The 12649-nt window shown below is 43.3% G+C and overlaps 1 protein-coding gene across 1 annotated transcript in view; it reads left to right on the top strand.

The window, feature by feature from the left end:
* The window catches only part of LOC147692003 (cytochrome P450 2F2-like), an 803876-nt gene that overhangs the window by 764907 nt on the left and 26320 nt on the right, over positions 1-12649 (top strand). The window contains exon 9 of the mRNA XM_086938296.1: positions 3700-3841. Coding sequence (XP_086794422.1) covers positions 3700-3841 — 142 coding nt within the window. The remainder of the gene's footprint in view (positions 1-3699; positions 3842-12649) is intronic.

Below are 12649 nucleotides of genomic sequence, written 5' to 3'. Positions count from 1 at the left end.
TTGGGTAAAGGGGTATTTTTAGGGTTCAGGGTCAGTTTTCAGTTTTTGGGTAAAGGGGTATTTTTAGGGTTCTGGGTCAGTTTTCAGTTCATGGGTAAAGGGGTATTTTTAGGGTTCAGGGTCAGTTTTCAGTTTGTGGGTAAAGGGGTATTTTTAGGGTTCAGGGTCAGTTTTCAATTCATGGGTAAAGGGGTATTTTTAGGGTTCTGGGTCAGTTTTCAGTTCATGGGTAAAGGGGTATTTTTAGGGTTCAGTGTCAGTTTTCAGTATTTGGGTAAAGGGGTATTTTTAGGGTTCTGGGTCAGTTTTGGGTTTTTGGGGTACAGTCGTACAGGGTAAAAATTAAATAAATTTAAATTAAATCAATTAAATGAAATTACAAAATATAAAATTACATTAAATTATTACGTTTTTAATTTATTTTAAATGTATATGTATTAGTTTTAATTTTTTAATTATGTTTTAATATTTTTATTTAATATTTGTAACATTATATGTATTTTATAATTATTTTAACATTATTATTAATACATTTAAAAAAACTATATTTTTAATTTCGATATTTTTGTACTACGATATTATTTTTTCGATATTTTTGTACTTACCTTGTTAGGGATAGGATTCCGATATTTTTGACTTCGATATTTTTGTCCCGATATTTTTGTATGTCGATATTTTTGATTTCGATATTTAGTCAGACATTCCGAAGGCAGTAGTTAGCATAGACATCGAGCAATGCTTTTTGTCACTTCTTCTACACAAAATTCGAGGACATAGAGTACAGTTCTCTGTACCATTAATAAATCAAGGCTGAATACAAGTTGTGAACCCAGCTGTCTGCAGTGTAGATCGAAGGCAGTAGTCAATACAGACATAAGTCTGTGGTGCTGTGTGCTGAGTTCCCAGAGGGCCTGTGTTGAGGAGGCCCATGGTCAATTAGGCAGCCACATGGCAGGGTGAGGGCCATCGCTCTGGCAGACTCTTTTGTCTTCGCACAAGTGAACCACGCCCAGGGCGTGGCCTATGTATTTATACACTTACGCTGGAGTTGCGTATGTTGGACCAGCCCACTCTGCTTCTGCTTCAAGGGGGGGACAACACAGCTACATGACCAAGATACTCCCCAGTGTCTAAGATAATATGGTTGAGTCCACTGTGCAGTACACTACACGTTTCAATACTATATCTCCACATGGAAAGGTTTGTTGTTTGTATAGTGAGATGTGTACAGCATATCACTGGTACACTTGGAATTGTGTGAATTATTGTTGATGTGCGAGTTCCCTCACTTATACATAATTGGTTGCCACATCTCCGAACATTCAGCTATTTGTGCGGTTGAGGGGATATGGTATTTTGGGAAGGTCCGTTGTCCTGTTTTGCGATACCTCTGAGGTAGTAGGGGGGGAGTGGACCGCGGGGTGGTTGTGGTGGTGGTGGCGCTGGGTGTTGTGATTTTGTTGGGTGTCAGAGCTGCATGATTAGTACCTCTATCACATATTCATCTTTAGATATGGGTGTGAGTTGGGTGTAATTCACACAGCAGATAGTCACCTTCTTATACCAGTTAAATGTTGATGTTAATTTGTTACTGATAAGTGGGATTATCGCCTGTTTTTAGCTAGCATTGCAGATTTGGCTGGTTGTTGAAAATATGGGGAAGTGGTGTTTTCATGTCTTTTTTCAACGGGAACGCCTACTTTGTATATCATTAGCGTTAGTTGTGGTTCTGATTTGTGGCAATTTTGTTGGTGGAAGGTATCAATGGAAGAGAGGTGATATTTGCAGTTTTTACTAGGTTGAGAATGGGATAATAATTAAAAAAGACAGAAAAAACAGATATGCTTAATGAGCATTATAATTAGAAATTAGCTTTTAAAAAACTTTTGAAATTCACAGAAAAATCCATAGGTTTCAGGTATGTTATAGTTAGGAATTAGCATTTTAAAAACCTTAGAAATTCACTGAAAAAACCATATGTTTCAGGGGTGTTATAGTTAGCTGGACATTTTACTCATACAAAACCACTGAAATTCCTCTGTCATAACTTGCGCGCCCGCAATCCACTGCTGATGATGTCACATATTACATCATTCATGACATGGTCAGTGACATCACTGATGACATCACTGATGACGTCTCGAATTTCTCTGTTGAACTTTGTAATGGATTTGGATTAAGTTGCTCTAATGTGTAGACATGACTCCTTCACTTGATACCTAATGAGGATGTGCAGCAGCCGGATTATGTTGTTTCCATTGAAAGATGAGGGGCCTACTGGATTGGTTGAAAATCAGTTTAAGGTCAAACACATGAGTGGTATGCATATAGTTAGTTCTCATCTCTAACTGCCTTAGTGCAAGTCCCAAGTTTGAAGATCCGCCCGCCATCCAAGCCGGAATGACCCCTGGTCATATTAGTATGGCTGGGGGGTCCGCTGCGGACGGAAAGACCATCTGCGGGCCCCCATGGTCTCCGAGGGGTGTGGGGGTGCACATGGGGGGTACCTATTGTACCCCCAAGCAGTTCCATGCACAGCATGGTAGGCACCACGTGGTGCCTGCCATGCTGTGAATGGAAGTGCACAGCATGCCTTCCTGCCATTGTGGTGGACGTTGCGGATTGCACCGCCCGCCACAATGGTAGGAATGCAGGATGCGCCCACCACTGTGGTGGGCGCATCCTGATGCTAGCCACGGGATCCCCGCCCTTATGGTGGGCCGTTCCTTTCACCGGTAGGTTGACGGGCGGACAAAGTCCGCCCGTCATCCTAATGGGCCCCAACATCTCTAAACGGGTAAATGGGCTAAACATTACTGAATGAAATGCTACTCAAAGTCCCATCACTGGTTATAATGACTTCTAACCTTTCCATCTATCACATCTTAGTTGTCTGCTTGAGACTTTATTTAGACTGGTGAGACTATGTATGAGCATATGAGACTGAGCCTGGGCTAATGAGACTGTATTGGTATGCAATAGCCATAAGATGCCACACAAGGTGACACACCTTACCTGAGGTGGTGCCGTTATGTGATGGCTATAAATGGCATAGGGATTTTGCTCTCTGCCTGAGGCTGAACATACCCATGTTAGGCCTTAATTTGCCACAGCCTTGTTATTGGGCTGTGTTTTATCAAATGTATGGATGTGTGTGTTAGGATGGCTATAACTGAGTATATAATGATGCAGTTAGCATATAAAAACTGCTTTCAGGAATATGTAGTTTTTCCGGGCCTATGATACATTGTACTTGATCTATGAACGCTGAGCTTTCTTTAGGCTGTCATGGCTTGAACTCTAGCATATCATAAGAATGCAGGTCAACATGTGGTTGCTAACTAAAACAGCATTTTATATACATTAGTAATTCTTTAGTACGTGTACATATTTCACATTCTTTTTAGTTTTTCTTTACATTGTAGTGGTGCCACCATCATGGTTGAAGGTGATGTTTTGTCACTTCCTACAATGTCATTCAAGTAATATGTTTTGTAATATAACTTTCTGTGATGTAGAGTGAATGAAATGCTACTTTGCTTCCAAAACTAATTTATTTAATTGACGTTGGTGAGCAAAAGAGCCTTCACCTTGTGGATCTATTCTCTACACCTGGTGGACTTTTCACAGTCTGATGATGCCTGCTTTAGTAAATGTTTTCTTTTCTGTCATTTTGTAATGTGCTGATATTTTTTGTAGGGTACACATTTCACTCCTTTGTTGACCTCTGTGCATTTCAACCCAGCCCAGTACAAAAACCCTGACGTATTTGACCCAGCAAACTTTCTGGATGAAAATGGGTGCTTCAAATTGAATCCTTCCTTCATGCCATTCTCTGCAGGTACTGTTTTCTATTGCGAATAACCTTCCTTAAATATTTGTCAAATTTTTCATGTGTACGTTAGCAATGTTTATTACCTCCTTTTGTCAACAACAGAGATATGTTCTCTTCTGATTTAGAACACAATTTAGAGTTTAGTAGACTGGGTACTGTGCTGCAAGCAACCAAACTCTAGGTCCTCCTGCCTCATTGTGAGACAGTCAGAACTTATGTTTTCCATTAATGCGGCTCCTGTTGGCTCCATTGATGGAAAACTTACTCCAATGGCCAGATGGAGTAGGGGTCATAAGAGGAAGGAAATGACACTACCTCCATATTTATGATAGACTGTGTAATGTTTTTGTTTCTGGTCATCGCTGCCAGGTAAAGCCCCTAATGCAAAAACACATAACATCCTTGAGTCTAAGAAAATAACTATGCCCGCAAAAAGAGACAGCAAAGAGTGATCACAGTGTACTTCTGGAATGGTCCCTTAATTAGGACGTAATCCCATCAGCCACCAAGGTGGCATGCTTCATCATCTGGGATTCTCCTCTTGACTGGGACCCCTAGCCCTGCAAAGGTCTACAACTTCCTCACTGTGAAGGAGGAGCTCAGGGATGTTTTTATTCCTATGAAATAGAGGAAATAATAAATCCTCCAGATGAGAAGTCACTAAGCCGGTTGGGTAACGGGCGAAGTGCAAAACAAAAATAGTTGTGATGTGAAGAGTGAAGTTTAAAACTAACTGCCAGGAGCAAAAAACACTTTATTGATATGTTTGTGGTGTCAGGATTAAAAACAGAGCACCTGCAGTTGGAAATTATAATTGCATTTGGTGGACGTAAATGGGACCATAAAAGAAAGAATGATTGCTACTGCGAAGGAGAAGTGTAGTGGTAAAATATAGAAAACCTTTTTAACAAGATACAAAATACAAAACCAGTAATCCCACTCTTGGTGTATCAAATGTACTGGTCATACCTGTGGAAAACAAAAGCAACACAAGAAATCAAGGATGCACCAGTCTCTCAGAGGGACACCCATAGCCTGTGAGAAAAATCCAAGGGTGTGAGGGTCATATGTTTTTTGCTTTGGGAGCTTGTTTCTGAAAATCACAAAAAGATTGGTGGACAGCCATCAAAACCAACAGTGGCTGTCCACCAAAACCTTCATATATATTTCAATGCACAGGGATGGCAACTGAGCTGGCGGTCATTTCTAAATTTCACAGAGGGTAGTCCATCCGAATGGCAGAAGTAATGTCCTCCACCCTGTAGCTTGGCATACCATTCATTGAACTCGCAATACAGTCTTAGTTTCTGAAGTTACTCTCCTGAGCTCATAATTCTGACGGTGCAAGAGGTAGCTTTGATGTAGACTGGTGTGGCACGAGAATGGACTAGAGAAACAGCTGTAAAGAGGTCTGCAAAAAAATATCTGCATATTTCTCTAAAAGTATGACTTCTTGTAGAATCGACTAACTAAAAGACCCATGAGATGATTGTACTGAAATGCCGTATGGTTCCACTTAATGTTGGTGGGTTAAACCAAAATATCTCATGGTAATAGCATTATTAATTAGATTGCATAGTGCTGCTTCTCCAAGCATGTGGTGCATTACTGCGATTTGACATGCTCCATCTTGTTCTTCATGTCGGTTTGCTCCTTTTGCTATTTTTCACTGTATTTCACCAGTCGTCCTCTACAAGTGTCCTGCCACATGCCTACCAACCCAAAAAACGCACAACGGATTTGTATTTTTGTCTTTAAGGAAGAATTATAACAATCATGTGAGCCAAAGTAATTAAAGTAAGTACAAAGATCTCCTTTATTTATTTTTACTATTTTATATAGCTTGGACATGGCCAGAAGGCATCAGAGCACTTTACAACCAGCAGGACATAAGGGTTACTGCTGGTTAAATTACAATTAATGAAACTCAAACAATTACTTCAGTGGAAGTGTGCAGCAGTAACCACAATAAACAGCTATAGCAATTGGGCAGAGGAAATACACAGTTACAGCATCAATTTAAATGGTGGGGTCAACTAATGTATGCCGGTCAGATCGCCATGGAGCGGGTACAAAAGTCTGGTCGAGGGTGAATTAAGCAAGATGTATGTGAAAAAGGAGGAGCTTGAGGACCTTTTTGAAGGTTAATCAGCAGGTGGTTAGATGGAGAGAGGCAAAGAGTTCCCGATTCTAGTGGCATTTCCAGAGAAAGACTGGTTCATGCATCATTCTTGACTGAAAGGGGGGGTTCCAATAGCATGGATTGGGCATTTCTGGAACCCCTATCTGCTCAGGAGATTTTCAGTTTTTTGTTTAGATAGGAGGGTGAGAAGTAGCAGAGCTCTGTGGGTAATGCAAGTGATTTTTAATTGGACCGCACTTCAATGGGTTGGCAGTGGAAGTTTAGCAGGGCCGGGAACGAATGATCTAATCTCTAGTGACCTAAAACAAAGCATGCTGCAGCATGCAGAGTTGCTCTCAGTGGCTCTAGGTGAACTTTGGGAATGCCTGAGAGAAGGGAAATTCCATATACCTGTCTAAAGAGTACAAGTGACTGCACCAGTATGTTGAGGTCCTCTTCCAGAATCAATTGCCTGATGCCCCAAAGCTCCCTAAGTTGGTTGAAGCTGTGCTCTGTTGGTCATGGCTATGAAGATCGGGTTGATTTTCAAGGGTGATGACAAGTGATCTGGCACTTCGGACATTGGCGGGGTAACTATCCACAGGAGGAAGGTTAGCCATCCGTTCTTGTACTGGCATTTTGCTTTCGAAGGTAAGATCAAAAGGTACTCTGTTTTAGTTGGGTTGAATTTTATATGGTGGTTGGCCATTCAGTTTTGAATTTTAAAGAGAGGTTTGAAAGCATGCCACACCCTGCTCTCTAGGGCACAAGAAAAACCCGAATTATAACTTACTGCATGTAGCCATGTTTCACAGTAATCTGGCCAAATGTTATAAAAATAAATATATGAAAGTAAAAAGTTGCCCACATATCTAAAACCCAGTGTTTATATCTGCAGTTGTTTAGCTGGTTCCTGGCCAAAGTCATAAAAGTTGCATTTTAAACACTGCAAGCAAACCGGTATGTAAATTGTCACAAGTTATTATTTGAAACATTTTGCGCTTTGTAAGTTGCAAGTTTGCAAAGTTCTTGGACTTTTACAGTTGATTAACTTAATGTCGGAATAATGTATGCATTAATAAGAAAAAAAAACATGTTGGTTTGACATTTTTACCCAGAGACTGTGCCTGCTTATCCCATGTATCATGTTTCAGTTTCATATGTTGCACTAGTGTTCCAAATGTTCTGCAGACACCGAGCCCCACCAAGTATGCACCTTGTCCTATAAGGCCCCAAATAGAAGAAAGTACCCAGCCAGAAGGTCAGAGGAATCTCACATTTCCAAGAACGGGGTGACTTCACCTCCTGTATACCGGTCACCCAGTATTGTAAACCCAGCTTTGGCACACATGTGCGGGAAACATCTTTTACAACGAAGTCTGAACAACGAATTATGTTTACCACGAAGTACAAACAACGACTCATGACGAATAACAAAGTCTGGAACAACGACGTCAGGAACAACGAAGTACTGACCCATGAAGTCAGGAACCACGACGACAGGAACAACGAAGACTGGAATCTGGATGTCCGGGAAGAATGTTAGGCACGTCACTTCTTTCCGCCCTCATTCACCTTGACTGTAACTTCGATGTCCGGGAAGCATGTTAGGCACGTCACTTCTTTCCGACCCATTCACTTTTCCTGCACTTTGATTGGCCAGTGACTTTGTATAACATCACTCATCTCCGTCCCCACAACTCGTCGGTATTGAACTTTATTGAATCTGCAAATGGTAGCACGTCGTGGGAATAGTGTCTTATTGAATTTACTAATCAAAAAAGGGGGTGGTGATGAACAGAGTGTCTGAATTAAGCAGATCACTCTTACCCAGTTCCCATGATGCACTGGGCCAGGGTCAGACTAATTTGCATATAGCCAAGTTCTGAGCTGGGATGGTGCAGTGAGCTAAAAAACGGTGATGGATCAAGCCCTGATCTTTGGACTGGGTAAGAGTGGTCTGCTTAATTCAGACACTCTGTTCATCACCAACCCCTTTTCTGAATCATTTTTGTACACCATAAGCGTGGAAGGGTATACTCAGATGTGAGTCCCTAGCTCATTGCACCATCAGGATTCAAGCAAGCCGGGCCGAAGACGGCTGAAATGCCAGAAACCGGTCCCCGGTAGCTTGTTTCCTTCCCAGTATAAGAATTGGCTTGGTAGTTTGGTCTGCCTGGTTCCCATGATGCACTGGGCCAGGGTCAGACTAATTTGCATATAGCCAAGTTCTGAGCTGGGATGGTGCAGTGAGCTAAAAAACGGTGATGGATCAAGCCCTGATCTTTGGACTGGGTAAGAGTGGTCTGCTTAATTCACACACTCTGTTCATCACCACCCCCTTTTCTGAATCATTATTGAATTTACTGGCATATCAGGTATGTTTAAAAAAAAATTAAAATATTTAATACCTAGTTTATTTTATTTTACAGTCATTATTTTTTCACTGAGATAAAAAAGTATTAAAATTAATTTAAATAATTATATATAAATAAAATGAATACATTATTTGTATTCTTATTGTTTAATAATTTGAGGCGGCATGTAGGAATTAAAGGGCTTATGTGTCAGGAACTTTTTTAATACTTCAGTATCTTTTTATTACTCAAGTATTAAATATGTTTTATACTATATAACAATTAATATTTTTTTTTTTAACATTTTTGAAAACCTTTATTGCACAGTAGAATCATACAAGTACGGGCCTACAACCATCCGGCCGGCCTCGGCAGCATCTGAAGCACAGTAGCAAGCTGTAGGGCGACCCGGCAGCATAGGAGCACAAAACAGGATAAAACTGAGTTACACTGGAGACATATGTGCTACCGGGAAGCAGGAGAAGTGAGGTTTAATTTTAAAGTTTTTAGTATGTCCATAAAAGAAGCTAGAAAGGATCTGAGGCAAAATAGACCATCCAGGACATAAGTGGGCAAGTATCAGCATCAATATCAGGCAAACAATATCCGCTAAGCAATTGACCGCAGAAGACCGGACAGGAGAAATTGTAAGCAAGCATTGCTACGGTCGGCAGTTACCGCCCACACCATAACGATCCACCCAATGACCCCGAGAAAAAGGAGGAGAGAAAGAGTAGAAGTAGGAGAATTAAAACTAAGGCCCATAGTAACGAAAAACGAACATAAGAATACCCGCCCCACCCTACACACATGCAGAGGCTACGGCCTACCCCCCCCCTAGCAGAGTGTCTGTCGCCCCAAAAAGAGTACCCGAAATGCAGAAGAGAAGAAAAGAGAGAAAAAGAAGTCACAAAAGGCCGGGGGAGGGCCCAGGTAAAGGAAACATACAATCAACGTGTTCACCCTCGGCCATCCCTCCTCGGATCCCGACCCGACACCGTAATAGCATATACCGCCCCAGCAGTTCTAGTTTTCCGTCAACCATGTCAGCATCCGACCGCATTTAAAACATGAATATAGTGTCAGCCTTGTCCCCGTCGATCCAGCCGAACAATGAAGTCCAGGCGGGCAGCGGCCATCTTGGACGAGAGGCGCAGATGTAAAGACCACCACCAAGCCAAAAACCCCTCGCAGAGATCTGTCCCACGTAGTGCCGAACAGTCAGTAGCTACCCAGTAAAGGTGGAAACCCAGCAGCAGTACCTGAAGGCCGACTGGCCAGGGCCATTGCAACAATCTCCTGGCAGAGCAGGGGGGCCCTCCGGGGGACCCCAAGGTGGGCACAAAGCAGGTCGACCAGCAAGAACTCTCCAGCCGATGGGCAGGGTCCAGTGCCACACTTCCCAGCACATCCAGAGTGGGGGGCCCGGCAGCCGATTCATCCGGGGTGTTCCGTGCTTCAACACACGGCAGGATACACAGGTCACCACCGCCGGTCACCGGGTGCAGCAGGGCTGGCGGGAAGTAGCAAGCAATACAGTCGTCCGGGGGCCCACCAGGCAACACAGCATCCAGTCGGTCCTCCAGGTCCCGGGCGTGCGCCCGCATAGATGATCGCAGGTCGCGCAGGGCATTTAAAACAGCAGCAAGTACAATGGGCTTCTCAGCAGCAGAGTCCTGCACCCAGAGGGCGTCGCCATGTTGTCGTCCTCTGTAATGTCCACCAGAGCCCATCCCAAAGACAAAGCCGATAGTGTTATCAATAGGCTCAGTTACCACGAAGCTACGCTGCAAAGTAATCTCCAGATGCCCGGATCCTGCTATAAGCTGCTTACGTTATGAAGAGTGTCCCATGCAAGTCTCCAGGGACTGCAAGCCGAGGTGCAGGGTGCCCGGTAAAATGGCGTCAACCGCAGCGCCAAAGGATGGAAAAGTCACCCAGTGCCGATCTCAAGACGGGTGAGGGATACAATGTAGCGCCTGCTACAGTCTTCGGAGCGAGCTTGGAAGCGCGGAGGGCCGGGCGGCAAATTGTAGCAATTGTTGCAACAGTAACACGCCAGCCGCCGGTCCCTCCCGCTGCAGGCGTCCGCTGTTGCCGAGTCCAGGGGCAGCCTCTCTGAAGAACAAAGACCCGGTCCCTCACACGCCGCGGTGGGGCAAGACGAGGACAAATCTCCGGGTCCACAGCAAGCTGACCGACGGGGAGCACATCATCCGAGTCGGAAGCCCAGCCCGATTCCGAAGCGCCAACTTGTATACAGGATAGACAACAGGATCCGCTGCGCTTCGGGTAGAAAGCGGGCGGGTCAGCGGAGCCGAGGAGTCAGGCGGCCATCGTGGTTGCTGGCTTGGCTCCTCCCCCCATAACAATTAATACTAATATTTAGATCGGTAATATTGCTTCAGGGATGGGATTTTAGGAAATTATGGGTAAAGGTTTGGAAAGCATTGCAATACTCAGAATAATATTTTATAACCTTGGTATTTTTAATAAATGTACATTTAATACAAATACATTACATTTATTTAACCATACTTACCTTTAGGGTCCGTATGTAGGGTTTATAGGGGTAATGGGGGGGACGTATTTTAATACTCAGGTATCAATTTTAATAACCAATGTGTTATATTTTTAATTACTCTAGTATTAATTTATTTTTATTGATTTTATAAAAAATATATACATATTTTAATCAATTTCCTTCTGTGATGGGATGAATTGATTTAAGGGTTAAGGGGCCCATTCGCATGTGGGGCAGATCGCCGCCGCCCGCATGGCGGTGGTGATCCGCCCAACATTTGTGCCCACCCGCATGTCTATTCCCCCACCATATTACTATGGCGGGGTGGACCCCGGTGGACAGAAAGACAGTCCGCCGGTTTTCCGCTCATTGGCAATCCGCCCGATTGCCTACTGGGCGGAAAAGCAGTTAATATGGTGGCAGTGTCTGACAGACACCGCCATCCATATTATGATGCATGTGGGGTCATGCCTTTCTGTGGTGGCAACGCCGCCACGGAAAGGCAGGCAGTCCTCGCCATTGGGGGCCCATAGCGGACCCCCAGGGATTCTGGGGGTGCACTTGGAGGGTACCTATGGTACCCCCCCTGCATTTGCCAGTACAACGTGGCAGGCACCGCACAACTTGCATTTCTGGCATTGGGGCGGGCGGTGCTTTGAGCACCGCCCCCCACAATGTCATGAATGCGGGATGCGCCCGCCACTGTGGCAGGCGCATCCTAATGGAATGTGCGGGACCACTGCACACTTTGCGGGCGGTCCCATTTCCCGGGAGTTTGGTGGGCGGACAAAGTCCGCCTGCCATACTAATGAGCCCCTAAGTCTTCAAAAAGAATTCTCTTTTTGGATGATAGAAATTAAAAAAAGACATTTGCTTATTTTATTGTTGGATAAAAGGAGTTTGCAGTTGCCTTTTTTTTTAAATCCATTTTTTGTATTTAAAAAGAAAAAAATGGCTATTCTGGGATTTTTATTGGATCTTTAGAACAATTGTTTTGGGCAACGATTGTTGCATATGGAGATGATGACCAATGGTGACTCAAGGATTATTAAGCAGTCCCATTGTATTGAAAAAAAGAAGACAGCTAAAGGTAGGAACCCTAACTTTTTTTAGAGAAAAATTATTTTAAAAATTCCAAATTAGTTTTTGAATGTAGGAAAAATGTCAAGTAAGTTATGTTAGTAATGTAATACGGAAGCAATACTGTCCAGGTAGGTAAACAGCCTTTACAACGAAACTTTTACAACGCACTACCATTACAACGCGGTCATTACAATGCAAACCATTACAGCGCATTGCGCTGGGGGGCGCTCTAGGATAGGGAATAAGTTTAATTTTCTATCCAACACCTTCCCTAGTGTCCACGGGGACTGGAGTTGGAATAGAAAATTAAACTTTTCACTAACCAGCACCTCTAAGCGCTATGCGTTGTAAAGGTATGCGATGTAAAAACCGCATTGCAAAGGCAGGCGTTGTAATAGCCTGCGTTGTAACGTCATACATCCGTCCAGGTAGTTTGAAGCCACCATCAACGAAAATAGTTGAATTTTAGCCAATAGTCTCTCAGACATTTCGTTGCTTGTTTGGGAAATCCGTGGATTCAGATTACCTGACAATGATTTTGCTGGTCTCATTTCCTGGAAACGTTGTTCTTTTTTCAAAATTTCCAGAAAATTATATATATTAAGATGATGTCTACCAACTGTTTTATTAAAACAATTATGCCATCCCTCAATTGCATTGTTTGTTTTGGAACCACCTTCCAAGCAGGTTGAATAGCAGTTCCACCATTCAATAGGATACGTGGGTTT

Source organism: Lissotriton vulgaris, chromosome 9 (genome assembly GCF_964263255.1).
Source record: "Lissotriton vulgaris chromosome 9, aLisVul1.2, whole genome shotgun sequence".
In the NCBI taxonomy this organism is placed as follows: Eukaryota; Metazoa; Chordata; class Amphibia; order Caudata; family Salamandridae; genus Lissotriton; species Lissotriton vulgaris.
This window is presented reverse-complemented; position numbering and strand designations above follow the sequence as displayed.